At 35.9% G+C, this 15,141-nt stretch overlaps 3 protein-coding genes across 3 annotated transcripts; 1 reads left to right on the forward strand and 2 right to left on the reverse strand.

Moving 5' to 3' along the window:
* Nucleotides 1-599: 599 nt before the first annotated feature.
* Nucleotides 600-983, reverse strand: LOC142526154 (cysteine proteinase inhibitor 5-like). Its single transcript, XM_075630409.1, has one exon. The coding sequence runs from the start codon at nt 981-983 to the stop codon at nt 600-602; it is 384 nt and encodes a 127-aa protein (XP_075486524.1).
* Nucleotides 984-2,836: 1,853 nt separating this feature from the next.
* Nucleotides 2,837-7,817, forward strand: LOC142526267 (E3 ubiquitin-protein ligase UPL5-like). Its single transcript, XM_075630531.1, has 3 exons — nt 2,837-4,724; nt 6,649-7,238; nt 7,389-7,817. Exons 1-3 carry the CDS (start codon nt 3,029-3,031, stop codon nt 7,650-7,652), a joined length of 2,550 nt encoding a protein of 849 aa, XP_075486646.1. The 5' UTR covers nt 2,837-3,028; the 3' UTR covers nt 7,653-7,817.
* A 525-nt stretch (nt 7,818-8,342) lies between these two features.
* On the reverse strand, nt 8,343-9,519 carry LOC142527794 (uncharacterized). Its single transcript, XM_075632734.1, has 2 exons — nt 9,366-9,519; nt 8,343-9,042 (listed from the first exon to the last, which is right to left on the reverse strand). The coding sequence occupies exons 1-2, from the start codon at nt 9,378-9,380 to the stop codon at nt 8,536-8,538; spliced, it is 522 nt and encodes a 173-aa protein (XP_075488849.1). The 5' UTR covers nt 9,381-9,519; the 3' UTR covers nt 8,343-8,535.
* Between the last annotated feature and the right edge of the window lie 5,622 nt (nt 9,520-15,141).

A 15,141-nucleotide genomic window follows, 5' to 3' on the forward strand; every position in this document is an offset into this window, starting at 1 on the left:
TAATAATATTTGAAGATGGGATGACACTGACATGTACAAATTTGTCTCTCAACTCTTTTTACATAACATGTGAACTGAGGTGTGCCAAATAAAAGTTGTGGCCATTAGTTCCACCACAGGATGGGAGGAAGGTTTTTGTGGATACGATTGATACAATTATTTAATGGGATATGATTGTGGAAGAGTTTGGTCCTGAGACGTTTGGGGCTTTTACAAGTCAATTTGTGAGTCGAGGCTGGCATTCTCGACTTCTTAAATGTTTAATTATTATTTGATTTTGTGTAACTAAGAAAATAATAAGAATGTGTATCAATCAAAAATATTTTTTACTCTGATTATATAAAAACGGGTCTTCATTTTAATGATAATAAAACAAAAATATCGATTTAAATTGCAAGAAACGTATCCTTATCAACCATCCATGAATTTAATATACAACTCTAATTTGGGCCACAAAAAATTTCAAAATTAATACATACGAGCGACAGATCAACGATCAGAATGGAGAAATAAACACACTGAGATACAAAATCTATGTTTAGAATTTTATTCAATTTTTTTTAAACAAAAAATATATAAATAAAATATCAAATGTTTTACTACAAACCATGGCCAGAATATTCGTCAAACGCGACAAGTCTTCTCTGAGCCCCTCGCTCCTGGACAATGGCGGCATACTGCTTGGACTCAAAGCCATCCGTCACCTGAATCAAAACCACGTAACTTGATTGCGCAAATAAAACTTTAACAACGTTGACAAATTTCAGCTTGCTGTTCGTGTATTTGTTGTATTCGTCCACTGCAAAATTTGCGATATTTACGACCTTAGGATCGTCGCCTGTTAAGTTTGTGGTTAATCCACTGCCATCGACGGCATCGTCTAACGTCTCGATGTTTTTCATGCCACCGAAGATATCGACAACAATGAAGGCCGCCAGCAAGAATTCAATGGTGATGAGAAATATGTCGACTTTAGTGGCCATTCTAGTTTTTTTTTGGGGTGAGATAGTTACGAATTTTAATGTCTTTTTTATGGTTCTTTGCCAGTGTAATATATTTTCCGATTCTAATTTCTTGAATTTTGGAGATATTTGTGTGATCACGAAAATCCCTTTCATTTTTTGGTAAGTTTTTATCGTTGTTTGACTCCCTAAACATTTTTACTAAATAAAACGAATCACGTTTTCAATGTAAGAGATACACATTTTGTTTAGGGTTATCATGTATTCAGTATTCTTAAAATCAATGTAAGATGATCCCCGAACCACACACAGTTCATGATTTACTCGATATTTTAACAATATGTTACATAGGACTTAAATCATAAATCAGATTTTCAAGTTTTTTGAATGACTGGTATTTTCGTTGGCTTAATTTTTGTTATTTATTTTGTCAAGAAATTTAAAAAATATTGACTAGATATTGAAGATATGTAGATAATTGAAGAAGATATGTGTTTTAATATATTTTGCGATTTGTTGAAGATATGATAAATATGTTGAAATATAATATCATGAAGATATGAGTTTGCATATATTTATTCTATTTTGAAAGATGTGATACGTACAAGATTTGAAAAGATATATTTTATCTTTGATATTCTATAAATTAGAATTTTCATTCATTTTGAAGGTTACCGAGTGTGGCCATAGATTGTGGAGGTATGTAAGAGTCGATTTGTCGGTTGTTGGTTTAATCTTTGCATTCATTTAGACTTCAGGAAAAAAACTGTGAGTTATAAGTAGAAATTAATATATATTTTTGCATAGAGCAAACACCAAGAAAACATCCATCGGTAATTGTGTGATGCAACAAGATTTTTCTAGTATCTCAGAATTCATTATGTGTTTGAGTGTTCCTATTGCTCATGGTATACACACATTCAAGCCTTGTGCTTCATTCATATGGAGAAGAATATGATGTTCTCGGTAGATAACAATACACAGCTTTGAAGAAGTTCGAGTTGACATATTTTTAAGACGAGTGTCTCTCGTCAAGTGGAGACTACCAAACATGTTTATCCCAAAAACGTCATAAAAAGAGATAATATTTTAATTGTTTTAAGTGTTTATATAATTGTAAATTTTGAAGTTTAAAAGATTTATTTTATATCTAAGTGTGACCTCGTATATATAAGTCTTTCGACCGGATTACGTTAAAATTATCTATATATTTTATTTATGTTTCTGTTTTATTTTTATTTTTTTATGAAAGTTAATTATGAAAAGTGGACAAAAATAAAAGAAAATCAGATCAAAAATATATAAATATAATGTATGAAATATAAAATAAAATAGACTATAGATACTTGGACTGCGTTCGTTTAATCGTAAATAACTTTTATATATAATATATAGTGTGTGTATATAATAATTATATATATATTGCTATAATGAATTGTAAATTGGCTAGTGTATAATCTTTAAAAAAAACAAAAAACACGTGTGTACGTCATTCGTCTTTATACAAACTTCTTTTTATTTGGGCTCAAAGTTTGTGGATCAAGACTTTTTTTTTCTAATTTGACCCAATATCTCGATTGGGCTTTAGTTCGTTTCGTAGTTTGCAAGAGTCGGATAAATTTTATTTTATTTTTTTGAAAATTAAACATTCATAACATTAAGTAGGTAAATCTCTAGTTAATTCAATTTTGATTTAAAACATATAATTCTTCGGAAGTGAAGAAAGAAATTTTTAAAAAATGATTAAATTTTTTTATATTATTTATTGCATAATTATTAAGGGTGACCGAAAGTATCCGCGGGAATGTGTCTAAATGGGTAATTTCGCCCACATAGCGTTGCGTTTCAATACATAGATATACAGCCCACTGACTGCCAAACCTTCGTCACTCTCCTGTTTTCACACACCGAGACACACACGCGCACTAGTTTCCTTGTGAATTCTTTGGCAATTTCTACTCAATTTCCGCGCTGCAAAAGAGGTGGTTTTTCTTCCTGCGGCGGACGGGGGTTCGGATTCCATGGGCACAGGCCCGCCGTGAAACCCCCCTAGTTCTTGCCCTCAAATGTCGTCGTCTCTCTCTAAGCGCAAGCTTGACGATTATGCAGACAACGTTGTTTTCTTTGTAAACCCTACAAGGATGAGAAAGGACCAGACCGTTCTTCCCTCGTCATCCGATTCCGCCCACTCCTCCCGCACCCGATCATCCGCCGACGGCTCCTCCCGTCTCCAATTCTTTGTCCGTATGCTTTCCGACCGAACCCTAGTGCTCCAGGCGCAGTGCACCGACACAATCAAATCGATTCATGAGAAAATCCAGTCGATCACCGGTTTGCCCGTCATCGAACAGCGACTGATTTACCGTGGCAAGCAGTTGCAGTGGGAACACACTTTGGCCGAGTGCGAGGTACAAAAAGATGCAAGTTTGAATTTGGTTGGCCGGATGCGGAGCACCGAGCACCCCCAGGCCTGGCAGCTGATCAACGATGTCGTTTCTTTGATTTTCTCTCTCTACAAGAACAATCCTCCGGCACCCATTCTTTCGGTGCCTCGCGCAAAAACTGTGAAATCGATGCTCCTGGAGTTCTTGACTATGACGCCGCACCCAGAGTCCGACCAAGCCTATGGACACCTGCAGATTTTTACTGCGTCCTCTGCTCCAGCTGCGCTGGTGATGCTATATATGTCTTGCCATAAACCTAATAGGGATACTGCGGAAGATGCCATCAGACAGTTTATTAGTTCCAGTAAGAATGTTTTGCCTAAGCATACATATCATCAATGCGTGCCCATAATTTTAGATTTCTGTAGGTCGTTGAGTAGGGCGGCTGGAACTGGTGATCCCTTGTATATATTATGTCGTGGTAGTTTGGCAGGCATAGTGGAATGCATCGAAATTGGAGAAAATAAGGGATTGATTGGACTTCGTGACATATTCCCTTTTGTTAGTGAATTGGCCGCCAAGCTATTGCGTGATTTGGCTTTGAGTATGGAATCAAGCTCATTTGTGGGGCCTTCTTTGAGTGATGTGAGGGATTTCACAGCAATTGTGGTTCCTGTGACCAATGAGATCACGAGGCACGATGGCTACTGTGGGCCTATTAAAGTTCCCTTATGTGTGGAACTCCATAATTTCCCAGTGTGTTACGCTAAGGAGATTGCTCTTTTGCATGGGACTTTTGTTGACTTGTTGAGGGAAATGGATAAGTGCTTGGGTAAAGTTGAGGAGCATGTGAACTTGATGATGAAACTGGACCCTGACACTCTTTTCTTTGGATGGTGCCAATACCTAGCTATCCTGAAGGAGCTTAATTGTATTTCAAAAGTTTTTTGTGGCTGCGTAGAGGAGTTTTGGGAGATCATGAAGCATAGGAAGATTGCATTGTGTTACCTCATTGTTAAGTTTGCCAAGAGAAGTGACGATCATAAGTGGATTCTTGAGCATAAGGAGGTGACTAATTTTGAGGCAAGGCGTCATTTAGCAATGATGATGCTTCCTGATGTGAAGGATGAATATGAGGAGATGCATGAGATGCTCATTGACCGAATGCATTTGTTGTCAGAATCATTTGAGTACATTGCAAATGCAGATGCAGAATCTTTACGTGCTGGTTTATTTATGGAGTTTAAGAATGAGGAGGCAACTGGTCCTGGTGTGCTACGAGAGTGGTTTTTCTTGGTATGCCAAGCGATATTCAACCCTCAAAATGCTCTCTTTTTGGCTTGCCCCAACGATTGTCGAAGGTTCTTTCCAAATCCAGGCATGTCTTTGTTCACTCTATACATGTGGATTCTTGGCGATTTATAGCGCTCCTTGTTTTTTTCCAACTTTGACACACACACACACACACATATGTATACATTGCTAGTAAATGGCAGCAAAATAGAGATATGTAACATCACACTTTGTAATTTTCCTCTTTATACGTGCTAATTACTGTTGACAAATCATTTTAGTTGTACTAGAATAACGAATTGGGACAGAATAAGTAGCCATTTTCTGAACTTTCAAGGTTGTGGTTGTTGGCTGTTGGCTTTTGGATTAGTTTGATGTATGATCAAAACGTCCAATCCCTAGTATACTCGGTGTGAAGGAAATCATGTGAAAACACCTTGGTTACCTGATGAACGTGAAAGAAAATGTAGCGAATAGCTCTACCGGCGATATGCGAACCATAACAGTAGAAAAGCCTCTGTAGTAACTATACAAGACTAAGTCCAATCTTTGGCCTGAGGGTTGAGATTGCGCTGTTACACTGTGCGACCTAATTCACTATACATGCATTGCGGAGGAAAGGTAATCAATCACTTGAGCCAGTGGAAGACGTCATATTAATATAAATTGCACTATTTTGAAATCAAAGAGGTGCAATCATTTTATATGTATATAGTTTTAATAATACTGAATCTTACTTCTGGGCAATTTGCTCTTGTAATTTAGTATGAAAATAATATTAATGATATGGAATAAAGAAACAATCGAAAAACGGTGCTTGAGTCGATGTAAGATTTTAAAAAAATTGAATTACACCATTAACACTCTTTATATTCCGTATAGTGTCTAATATTCGGTTCTAGAATTGTAGAACTGCCAAGGCTATATATTCATTTTCATGAGTTGCTAGTCGGTGCAATTATTGGAATTCGGGAGCGATAATTTTACCTACCGATATAGTGGTTGAAATTTTGTGTTGGGATTGATGCATGGTTTAGAAGTTCTGAGACGTACCATTATTGGCTATGGCATTTGATTTTATTAATAGATCTATGTTGTACTATTATTAGCTATAACATATTAATACTGCATTTGGCATTCAATCCTACCATCAGTTTTTTAAGTCTCGCTCCTTGGTTGTCTTGGAATCCTTAAATTTCTCGTCTTCGCTCGTGTGATTTTGCCAAACCAAGAGATTCTCCTTTGATGTAGATGTTTGATTTCTTGCACTTCGTGATAATTTTGTACTTGCTTAGATTAGGTTGATCAATTGTACACTTTGAGTCATCATTTTTTTTGGCCTTCTTGCTTCGCCTTTTCTTTTAAAAACTGATGACGTCTTCAAAATTCATACCATGAAAAAAAATTGGTTTTATGTAAAATGAGTTGTAAATTCATTTATGAATGCTTAGAAGTTGCCTCTCAGTTATTTAGAAGGCTTACCTTTGGCATCATAAGATCTTATATGTTTTGAACTCCCTATGTGGCATGGTTAGGGCATACTATATGTTATTAGATGCTTCAAGTTATCATCAATCAGCACATGTCTGTTCATCGCAATTTACAGTTTCAAGCATTTTAGATTCTGAAAATTGTAGTTTATGTTACAGCATTTTACAGTGCCAAGCTGATTTTTAGTTCAGCTTATCAAGATGCGTGCAACAATTTGACATTCTGTGATCTTGTATGGCTTGCCCCAGGGTGTCGGCAGCACATTATATATGTAACCTTGCACTAGAACTCCCATTTTTACTCTTTTTATTGACATTAATCCCCAATTTGTTTCGAGTTTTTGGATCATTCTTTCATGCTCTGAACTTCAAATTGTTTCTCTTTGTTGTAACATACTTTGAATTTATGCCTGAACAAGTTGGAAAATGATTTTAGACTGTGTGCTTCTTTTGTTTAAAATGTGGATAAATTCATGATAAGACTACTAATATCTACTCTATGCTTTGTTTTGATTGCAGCATCCAAGATGGATCCTTTGCACCTCAAATATTTTCGTTTCTCTGGCAGGGTAATTGCGTTAGCCTTGATGCACAGAGTACAAGTTGGCATAGTATTTGATCGTGTATTTTTTTCGCTGTTGGCTGGATATGGTATTTCATTAGAAGATATTCGAGATGCAGACCCCTATTTATATAGTAGCTGCAAGAAAATTTTGGAGATGGATGCTGAGGCTGTCGATCAGGATGCTTTGGGTCTAACCTTTGTTCATGAAATCGAGGAAATGGGATCAATGAAGATTGTTGAGCTGTGTCCTGGTGGGAAAAGCTTGGTTGTGGATAGTAAAAATAGGGAGCATTATGTTGACTCTATAATTCAACATCGCTTTGTTGTAGCTATTTCGGAACAGGTAGCTCATTTTGCTCAAGGTTTTGCTGATATAATGAGCTGTCGGCAGCTCCAGAGATCTTTCTTCTACTGCTTGGAACCGGAAGATCTTGACAGGATGCTGTATGGCAGTGAGAATGCAATTTCTGTAGATGATTGGAAAGCAAATACAGATTATCATGGCTTCAAAGAAACGGATTTTCAGATATCCTGGTTTTGGAAGGTGGGTACCCCATGTTCTCACATGTTTAACTTATATTCTTTCTGGTCTGGTGTTTCTGGTACGTGTCAAGAATGTATATGGCCTAAAAGTTTCTTATGTACTGGCAGTCTCTTATTGTTCTAGTGATATAACTAAATTTCATTCCTTCAGATTGTCGGCTGTATGTCAGCAGAGCAGAAAAAGGTTCTCCTCTTCTTCTGGACCTCGATAAAGTATTTACCAATTGAAGGTTTCAGTGGTTTGGCTTCTCGACTTTACATCTATAAGACATCCGAGTCGCTTGATCGGCTGCCTTCCTCGCACACATGCTTTTACCGGTTATGTTTCCCTGCTTACCCTTCAATGGCCATGATGCGAGATCGTCTTCATATCATTACTCAAGAGCATGTAGGTTGCAGCTTTGGAACTTGGTGAGATCAAGCTGCAATTTTTGATCCTGTGCTTGCAACTGCACATAAAGATTGTATTTAGTTGTACATGATAGATGATAACTCTTTTAATTATTTTGGAACTAGAGTCTAGTTGATGCATGACAATGTCGTTCTCGCATCTTTTCTGTGATAAAAGATTGTTAATTTCTGTTGTGTCTGTTGTTTATATGAGATAGTATGCAGGTCAACAATGATAAAAGTTTCATTAGCATTTCTAGATTCTTGTTCTTAAGGGTGATCCCTTTCACTATCTTAGTTTTGCACATCTTTTCAGTGATAATGGCCACCCCATTTATTGAACTAACTAATTACCTTTTTAGTTTCAGATAAAATATAGATTTTGCGCACTTGGGGTTAACAAGATTTTACAACTTGTCAAAATGTTAGGTTCTAATTTTAATTGTTTATCATTTTAGCGGTAGATTGTGGTGTGTGAATGTGTGTGTTCCTACAAAATACATCCCAACAATTTATGCACTGTGTCATGACTTGCAGTATAACAAGAATGTGCAATTTCATCACACAATTTATATATCATCCATGTAAACAAGTTTTTCTTAATTAATTTAAATATATGGATAGATGATGACATTGCATCAAACTATTTAGCAGGCCTTGTTATCCAGGAAAAAGAAAGGGTATACTTTCGTCACACCTTTAATTTGCAATTGGCTAAGTACTTATTAGGCCCCAACAAAGGCCTGAAATAGATTTCCGATTTAAAACCACAATACGCAAGTACAAATTTCCTTACATCAAACCGGCAATAATTATAAGAAATACGAATAAATAGATAACAAACTTAAACCAAACTTCGGCCCGCAGCCCGGAAGGATCCAACACTACTTCCCACTTCATTGAACACCTCACTCCTCAGTTTTCTGAGCTGGAACTTCCTCCACTGCTTCAACCGTGGCTGCTGATTCCTGCACCGGAGCTGGAGCCTCTGGCTTAGCCTCAGAGGCCGGCTCGATGGTGCCTTCTTCCTGAGTCTCCTCAACAGCAGCCTTCTCCACCACCCCTGGATCAGCTGTTGCCTCTGCAGGCTTTTCAACTTCGGCCACAGCTTCTTCATTCGTCTCCTCAACAGTAGCCGGCTGTGCCACCTCTGGAACAGCTGTTTCCTCTGCAGGCTTTTCTGTCGAAACTTCTTCCTCTACAGCTTCTGCTGCTGGCTGATCATCTGCAACGTCTTTCTCAGGTTCTGCTTCAGGAGCAGCTGGTTCCTCCACCGGTGTTGCAGCTTCTTTGGTTTCTGTTACTTCCGTTGGTGGTACTTCCTCCGTCACCACTTCCTCCGCCGCTTTCTCTGTGGTGGCGATCACCTCCTCCTTTGGAACAGACTCTGAAACTGGGACCAGAATCGACTCCACCTGCATAAACACCAATATTGTTGTCTGTGAATTATATAAAAGGCAACTCAAAAGAAAATCTGATCATATATACATAGATAAAAAAGATCACTACTTCGATCACAGACCATGACATGATTTTCTTATCCACAAAGATCCCAATCTGGATTGACATATGATTTGCTCATATAAACAGCGAATGCAGCTGTTATGCTTTCTTAAATTCATGAGACGGCAAGATCAAGATTCAAGGCCACACTCATGAAGTGTTGAATCCTTGCACGCATGCAAACTTAAACAAAAGTAGTTCGATTCAAATGGTGAAAAAGTTTGAAATCCAATACCTCAGCTGTAGCCATTGTGCTTTTGGAAAGTGTTTGAAAGAATGGAAGAAGTAGGAGATGGTAAAGGTCAGAGATGAGATGAACCGCAGTAGCTTTGTTTGTGATTATTCGGTGATATGAAACAACGGGTTTGATGGGGTATTTATAGGGGATTTAAACCCCAATACTAAATTTAAATAATGATAGAGAAATGGGAGAAGCTAAAAAGTAAGAGAAAAAAAATATGTAGGCAAGTGAGGAAATGTTGGTGAATCCTGGTTGTAAAAGGTTCGCTTCACATGAAAATGAAAAGAATATTAAAAAGTAGATAAGTGTTGGCCACTATCATTAATTGTTGTTACATAAAATCATGCGTATAAGAATAAAAATACGCTATTGTATAAAAATTAAGGGTCGATTAAGTACTTTTACGGTATGTACTTAATATACTAAACTATAATCTCATCGGTGACACACAATTCACTTAAAAATATGTGTACGAGTTGTGATTTGGGGTTTGTAATACCCATTCAATCTCCTTCCTTTGCTCATATATTTTAGTTATTAATAATAATTTTTTATGTTAGCTATTGATCCCACACTTAGATTTATTACCATAGTGGATAGATTATGATATATTATAATACAAAAGGAAGGGTGCTTTTGAATAGGCAAATGCACATGGTGGAGGCCAAATCACATTACATCCCTTTTTTTATTTTTCTTGAATAGCTTATTCTGTGTTTTGTGCGGTATGGCATGTGGGCATCCATCATCCTCATCACGCTGTCATGTTAAGCCAATCTCATAGGACAGATACATAGCAATTATAGTTTTCTTTTTTTCTTAAATTTTTTTTTTTAATCCGTCGCTCTATTTTCACCAGAGTGAGATAGGTGTACGTTGCTGAATGAATATAGGGTCTTTTAAATTAGAGTACATTAAATCTTTACATATGAATTGAAATGATGGACCATTTTCATACCATGTGGTCTTAGTGGCACAATGCTTGTTCTGTCGGAACAGGAAGAGGCTTCATATATAATTCGTCCACATTGAGCCAAACATGAAGCGAAAAAACTAATTTATATGTAACGATGATATCAGATCCAGATATATGTAGGATAAAGATATCATAAATCAATATATATATATATATATAATAAATAACATATCGATTTATACATATGATTTATTGTAGAATTTGAGTTAAATATTACAGGAAATAGAAATATATTATCGATTAATGTCTCATCTAAGTCTTATTTAATTAAATAATTATTTTATATTTATACGTTTTTTTTAAAAAAAGAAAGATTGTTGACAGGAAGGCAATCAAATCAAATCAAAGGGGTCTCTGACGTCGTGGTGTCACCATTCGGTTTCTAGTTCTGCCGTGTGATGAATCCTTTAACTGTGTGGGACCCATCGGATGCTTTAAATACAGTACACTCGTGACATGGGGCCCGCACGCGTGGCGCTTCACTAGCGCCACGTCAGACCAAACTCACACACAGATTCCCCTCTTAACATATTTCCTCCGTGGGTGAATGCTGAAGGTAAAACAAAGTTGATTGAAATATGAAGGAAGGGGCGGTGGATGGGCCCGGGTATTTCTGGACAGGAGCCACTGATATGATTCCACGTGTGAAATGATCGGACGGGTATCCACTTGCATGAAATGAATTTCAATGCGGTGCTCGATTTTTTAAGCTTCGACGTGATCTAGGTATTTGATTATTACATTTAATAATCAGGCTTTTTTTTTCATTTGGAAATGAAATTATATAAGTACCTTATGAGTGGTTAACTGTATAATGAAGTGTTTCGCATATGAAAATAATCTTAATATAAATAAGTCTATATTGAGTTATATTAGCAAATGAATTATAAACGAAAGATACATCTCCAAAATACCTCAAAGATGTATATTGAAAAATATGAATAGAAAAGATCACAAAAGCTTACGAGTGTTTTATTTATCACAAATGATAAGTAAAGAAAAAAAACATATTTAATTAAATAAAAGCGTGTAACAACTATTCTAATACTCCCCACAAGGTGGAGAATGAATATTGTGAATAGCCATCTTGGACAAGAGCTCCCGAAACCGTGCAGAGACAAGGGATTTTGTAACAAATCAGCGAGTTGCAGAAGCTTACAACCAGTGTTCTATTTATAATAAATGAGAAGTAAAGAAGAAAACGTATTTAATCAAATAAAAGCGTGTAACAACTATTCTAATAAGTTACAATGTGTAAATGTGTAAAAATGATTAATCAAGAGCCTCTATGGAAAAAGTTTGACCTGTGTGCAAGTATATGAACGCGACCTGCGTTCGTTTAATGTCATATTGATCAAGGCAAAAATTGTCCACCAAGATTCACTTGGTTTTTGCTATTTTATGATTTTTTTAAAAAAATTCACATCAAATCTTTCTAGATGTGACTTTTCATTTGCTTTACCTTGCTCCATATGACTGTCTACTGGTATTCTAGTTGAGCAATTTTTGGCATTTCAAATGGGAAGTCTGTGACTGTCCATATGGAATTCAAGTATCTGTATGTTTCGAGTCCTCTCACACTTGCATGTTGCTTTCTTTTCTCTTTGTGTATTTGTCTCCTAGTGTTCTGTGTTTTATCTCGTGATAAAGTTCAGGTACTTCTTCAGTTCGTCGACATAGTAACTTCGTGCTAAGTTATTACTGATTGTCCCGTTGTATCTTCGAAAAAAAATCGTCCAACTTGATCATCGAAGATATCAGAGAGAACAAAGTTGTTTTAAAGACATTGTCTCTCATAAATTTCTCAGTTTGCTTTACTATTTTTGTTAATTTTTTTATGTTCGACCTTTACACTACTTTATTCATCTTTCCCGAACCACGATATTAGCTTACAAAATCTTCTTGTCAAAAGTTTTAACCTGTTTTGAGCTTAAACTCAACCACCTCAAACACACATGTAATAGAGATCAAAGATTAGTCACTCAGTTCATACGAACTCAAGCCTATCTTCTTGTTTTGTCAAAATAAACTGTGGATAATTTAATATAATTTCCAGATTAATTAGCCCTTTTAATTTTAAAGAAGTCGTGCCTCTCTCAATTTTGACACATTCATAACAAGCAGTACCAATATATTAAGCATGTTACATTTATAAAAACATTATTCTCGAATTTGATTGATTTTTTTTTTTTTTTTGGAAAATTTGATTCATTTAATATTCTAGAACAAAATGCATTTATACGTGCCTAAACTAGCGCATGTGACCATGAATTATATTTTATTAAATAAGTGTTTGGTTGGCTAAAAAAATCTAATCGATATATTTTAAACATATTAATAAATTTCAAACTAATTATTTTCAGTATAAATATTAATTATATATCCTTCTTTTTTTTTCATGCTACCATTTCACTAAATTCATTCGACCTATGGTTCAAAATACTTCTAAAAATAATATAAAAATTATGTTTAATTTCCTCAATTTTTTTTATTTAATTAAAAAGATCCAAATTAGCAGCAAACTAACAAATCTAAAAACGTGTTAAGAAAAAATCCAAAAAACGTAGAAGGTTTGGGAAATCGCTATTAGATTTTGGGTCGACAATCCGTCACAAGCACAGTCGAAACAAAGAACAATGGCGCATGTCGCAGGCCTACGTCCACTAATCCCGTGTAAAACCCAAACACAGTGCCACCTCCACCGCGGGCGGGCGAAATCTGGCCACGGCTACTTGCTCAATTCGCACGTGGAGTTCTCTTCAGCAGAGTCTCGACTGTAACGGGAAGTTTTATTGCGTCTTCTCCGACAGCCGCAAACAGGTCCTTATCCCCTTCCAATTTCTTACAATTCTACTTTCATTATCGTACAATTTCTTCTTATATTCCCTCCTGTAGTTCATTTAGTGGTCGGAAGGTAAAAGAATAATGAGAAGATATCGGTCTTCTCTTTTCTCTTGTTAATGTTGCAAAAGTAAGCACTTGATACGTAATAGTTGTTTGAAGCAAGCAGATATGACATGCGTTCTGTGTTTGTGTTGCTAATTATCTCTTTTACACACCACACACACACACATTTAATTCTGTGGTTTGGCAACGTAAAATTTGTTGGAACCAATTTTTTTTGTTCATCCTATTTAATTTATCCTGCAACTCTTCAGGCACCTTTTTGTGTGAAGGAGATTACACGTCTTGGCTTAAGCTCTACCAGAGTTATAAATCATTATTTATCATCCATTTAAATGCATACTTCAACGTCCTATACTTCGAAGCTTAACTATTCTTTTGTTCCTTAGACTGAAATGTTTGACTTCCAGTGAGTCTGAATTTGGCAATGTTACTTTGAAATTTTCATCATATGTCGAGGAAATGGCTGTTGCTATCAAACTAAAATTTGGGTGTGAGCTTGATGGGATTTCTATTTCAAATTTCTTTCCCGGACTACTCCCTGTTCGCAATTTGGTAATCCGGTGTGGGCTATCAACACGACAAAGCCAAGAAGTTGCTATTCTTGCATAAAAATATATCATAACATAGTCAATGGTGAAAGAATGAATTTTGTTTAGTTCATAAAAATCATAAAACTGCAAAACTATGTACCTCTGACCATTATATGAATCTGAAAAAACTACTTAGTTATATAGTTTTAATGCCCGTCACTCCACCATCCTCTATCAAAGTTATTGTTCCTGTCGTGTTTATCCGTGCGTTTGTTACTGTTGGTGCTTGCAACATGAAGCTGGCAGCTAGAAATGTACCGTAATTATTTCGCTTTATGGTAATAATTATGCCAGTCCTTTTGTTTTGACCCCAGTTTCATATCATGTGAATTAACTGTAAAGACAAATAATTATTAGTTCTAGACCACCATGAGGAGAAATACAATTAGTCGAGTACGGCATATTAGGAGTTACTTGTTGCTATATAAAGCAAACTAGCTGTGAAATAAACAATGGTATGATGAGTAAAGTTATTCCTTCGTTGTATCCTCTGTTTTTAGACTACATGAATTTCATTTTTACTTTGCAGTTCATTCATCAGTTACATGTTAGCCATCAATAGTTGCATCCAATAAGGATCCTATTGACAAGAATTTTACAACTTGATCCTGATCCAATTTCTATGAAATATTCTGATTCTAAGACCCTCAATCCAAATTTGGTAACCTGGTGTTAGACCTTTGGCAACCCAATGCTATTTTGATGGTCTCGTCTTGGATATAACATATTTAAAAAATGTTACTGCACTGGTTGGGCAAAGCCTCAAAACTATGCTACCATGGCCTTTATTTGATCTTAATGCTTCTTCATGATGATTCTTCCTAAGCCTTGTCAATCTACAGTGCTATACCAAGTTACTTTACCTGATCGGTGCGTGATGACTTCAAACGATTGTAGTCAACACCTGCAATCATAAAGAAGTAGCTAAAAGCCTAAAACTTTCAGCAGTATTTCTTCAACTTTTTATGTTAATTTTCAAACTCATCAAAATTCATTTTTTGCATATGTAGAAAACTTGAGTTTCATTTCACATTTTGGTGTTCTGTATTCATCTATATGTTAGTTATCTGCTGTTTTATATCTAAAAAGAGTATTGGTACCTTTTTTCTCGACAACTTGAGTGATCTCGAGCCCTTTCCCACCACGATATAAAATTTTATGGTAAGCAAATTTGATTGCATCAGATGTGGGCATGATTATTTTACCTATCTTGATTGCAGAAGTTGATTGATTTTAGAAGTTTTCAGTGAGTGTAGCTCAATAGCCAGAAGTATTGAAAACTCAATTGTCTACTACA

The sequence above is a fragment of the Primulina tabacum genome, chromosome 15, assembly GCF_025594145.1.
Source record: "Primulina tabacum isolate GXHZ01 chromosome 15, ASM2559414v2, whole genome shotgun sequence".
NCBI classification, from domain to species: domain Eukaryota; kingdom Viridiplantae; phylum Streptophyta; class Magnoliopsida; order Lamiales; family Gesneriaceae; genus Primulina; species Primulina tabacum.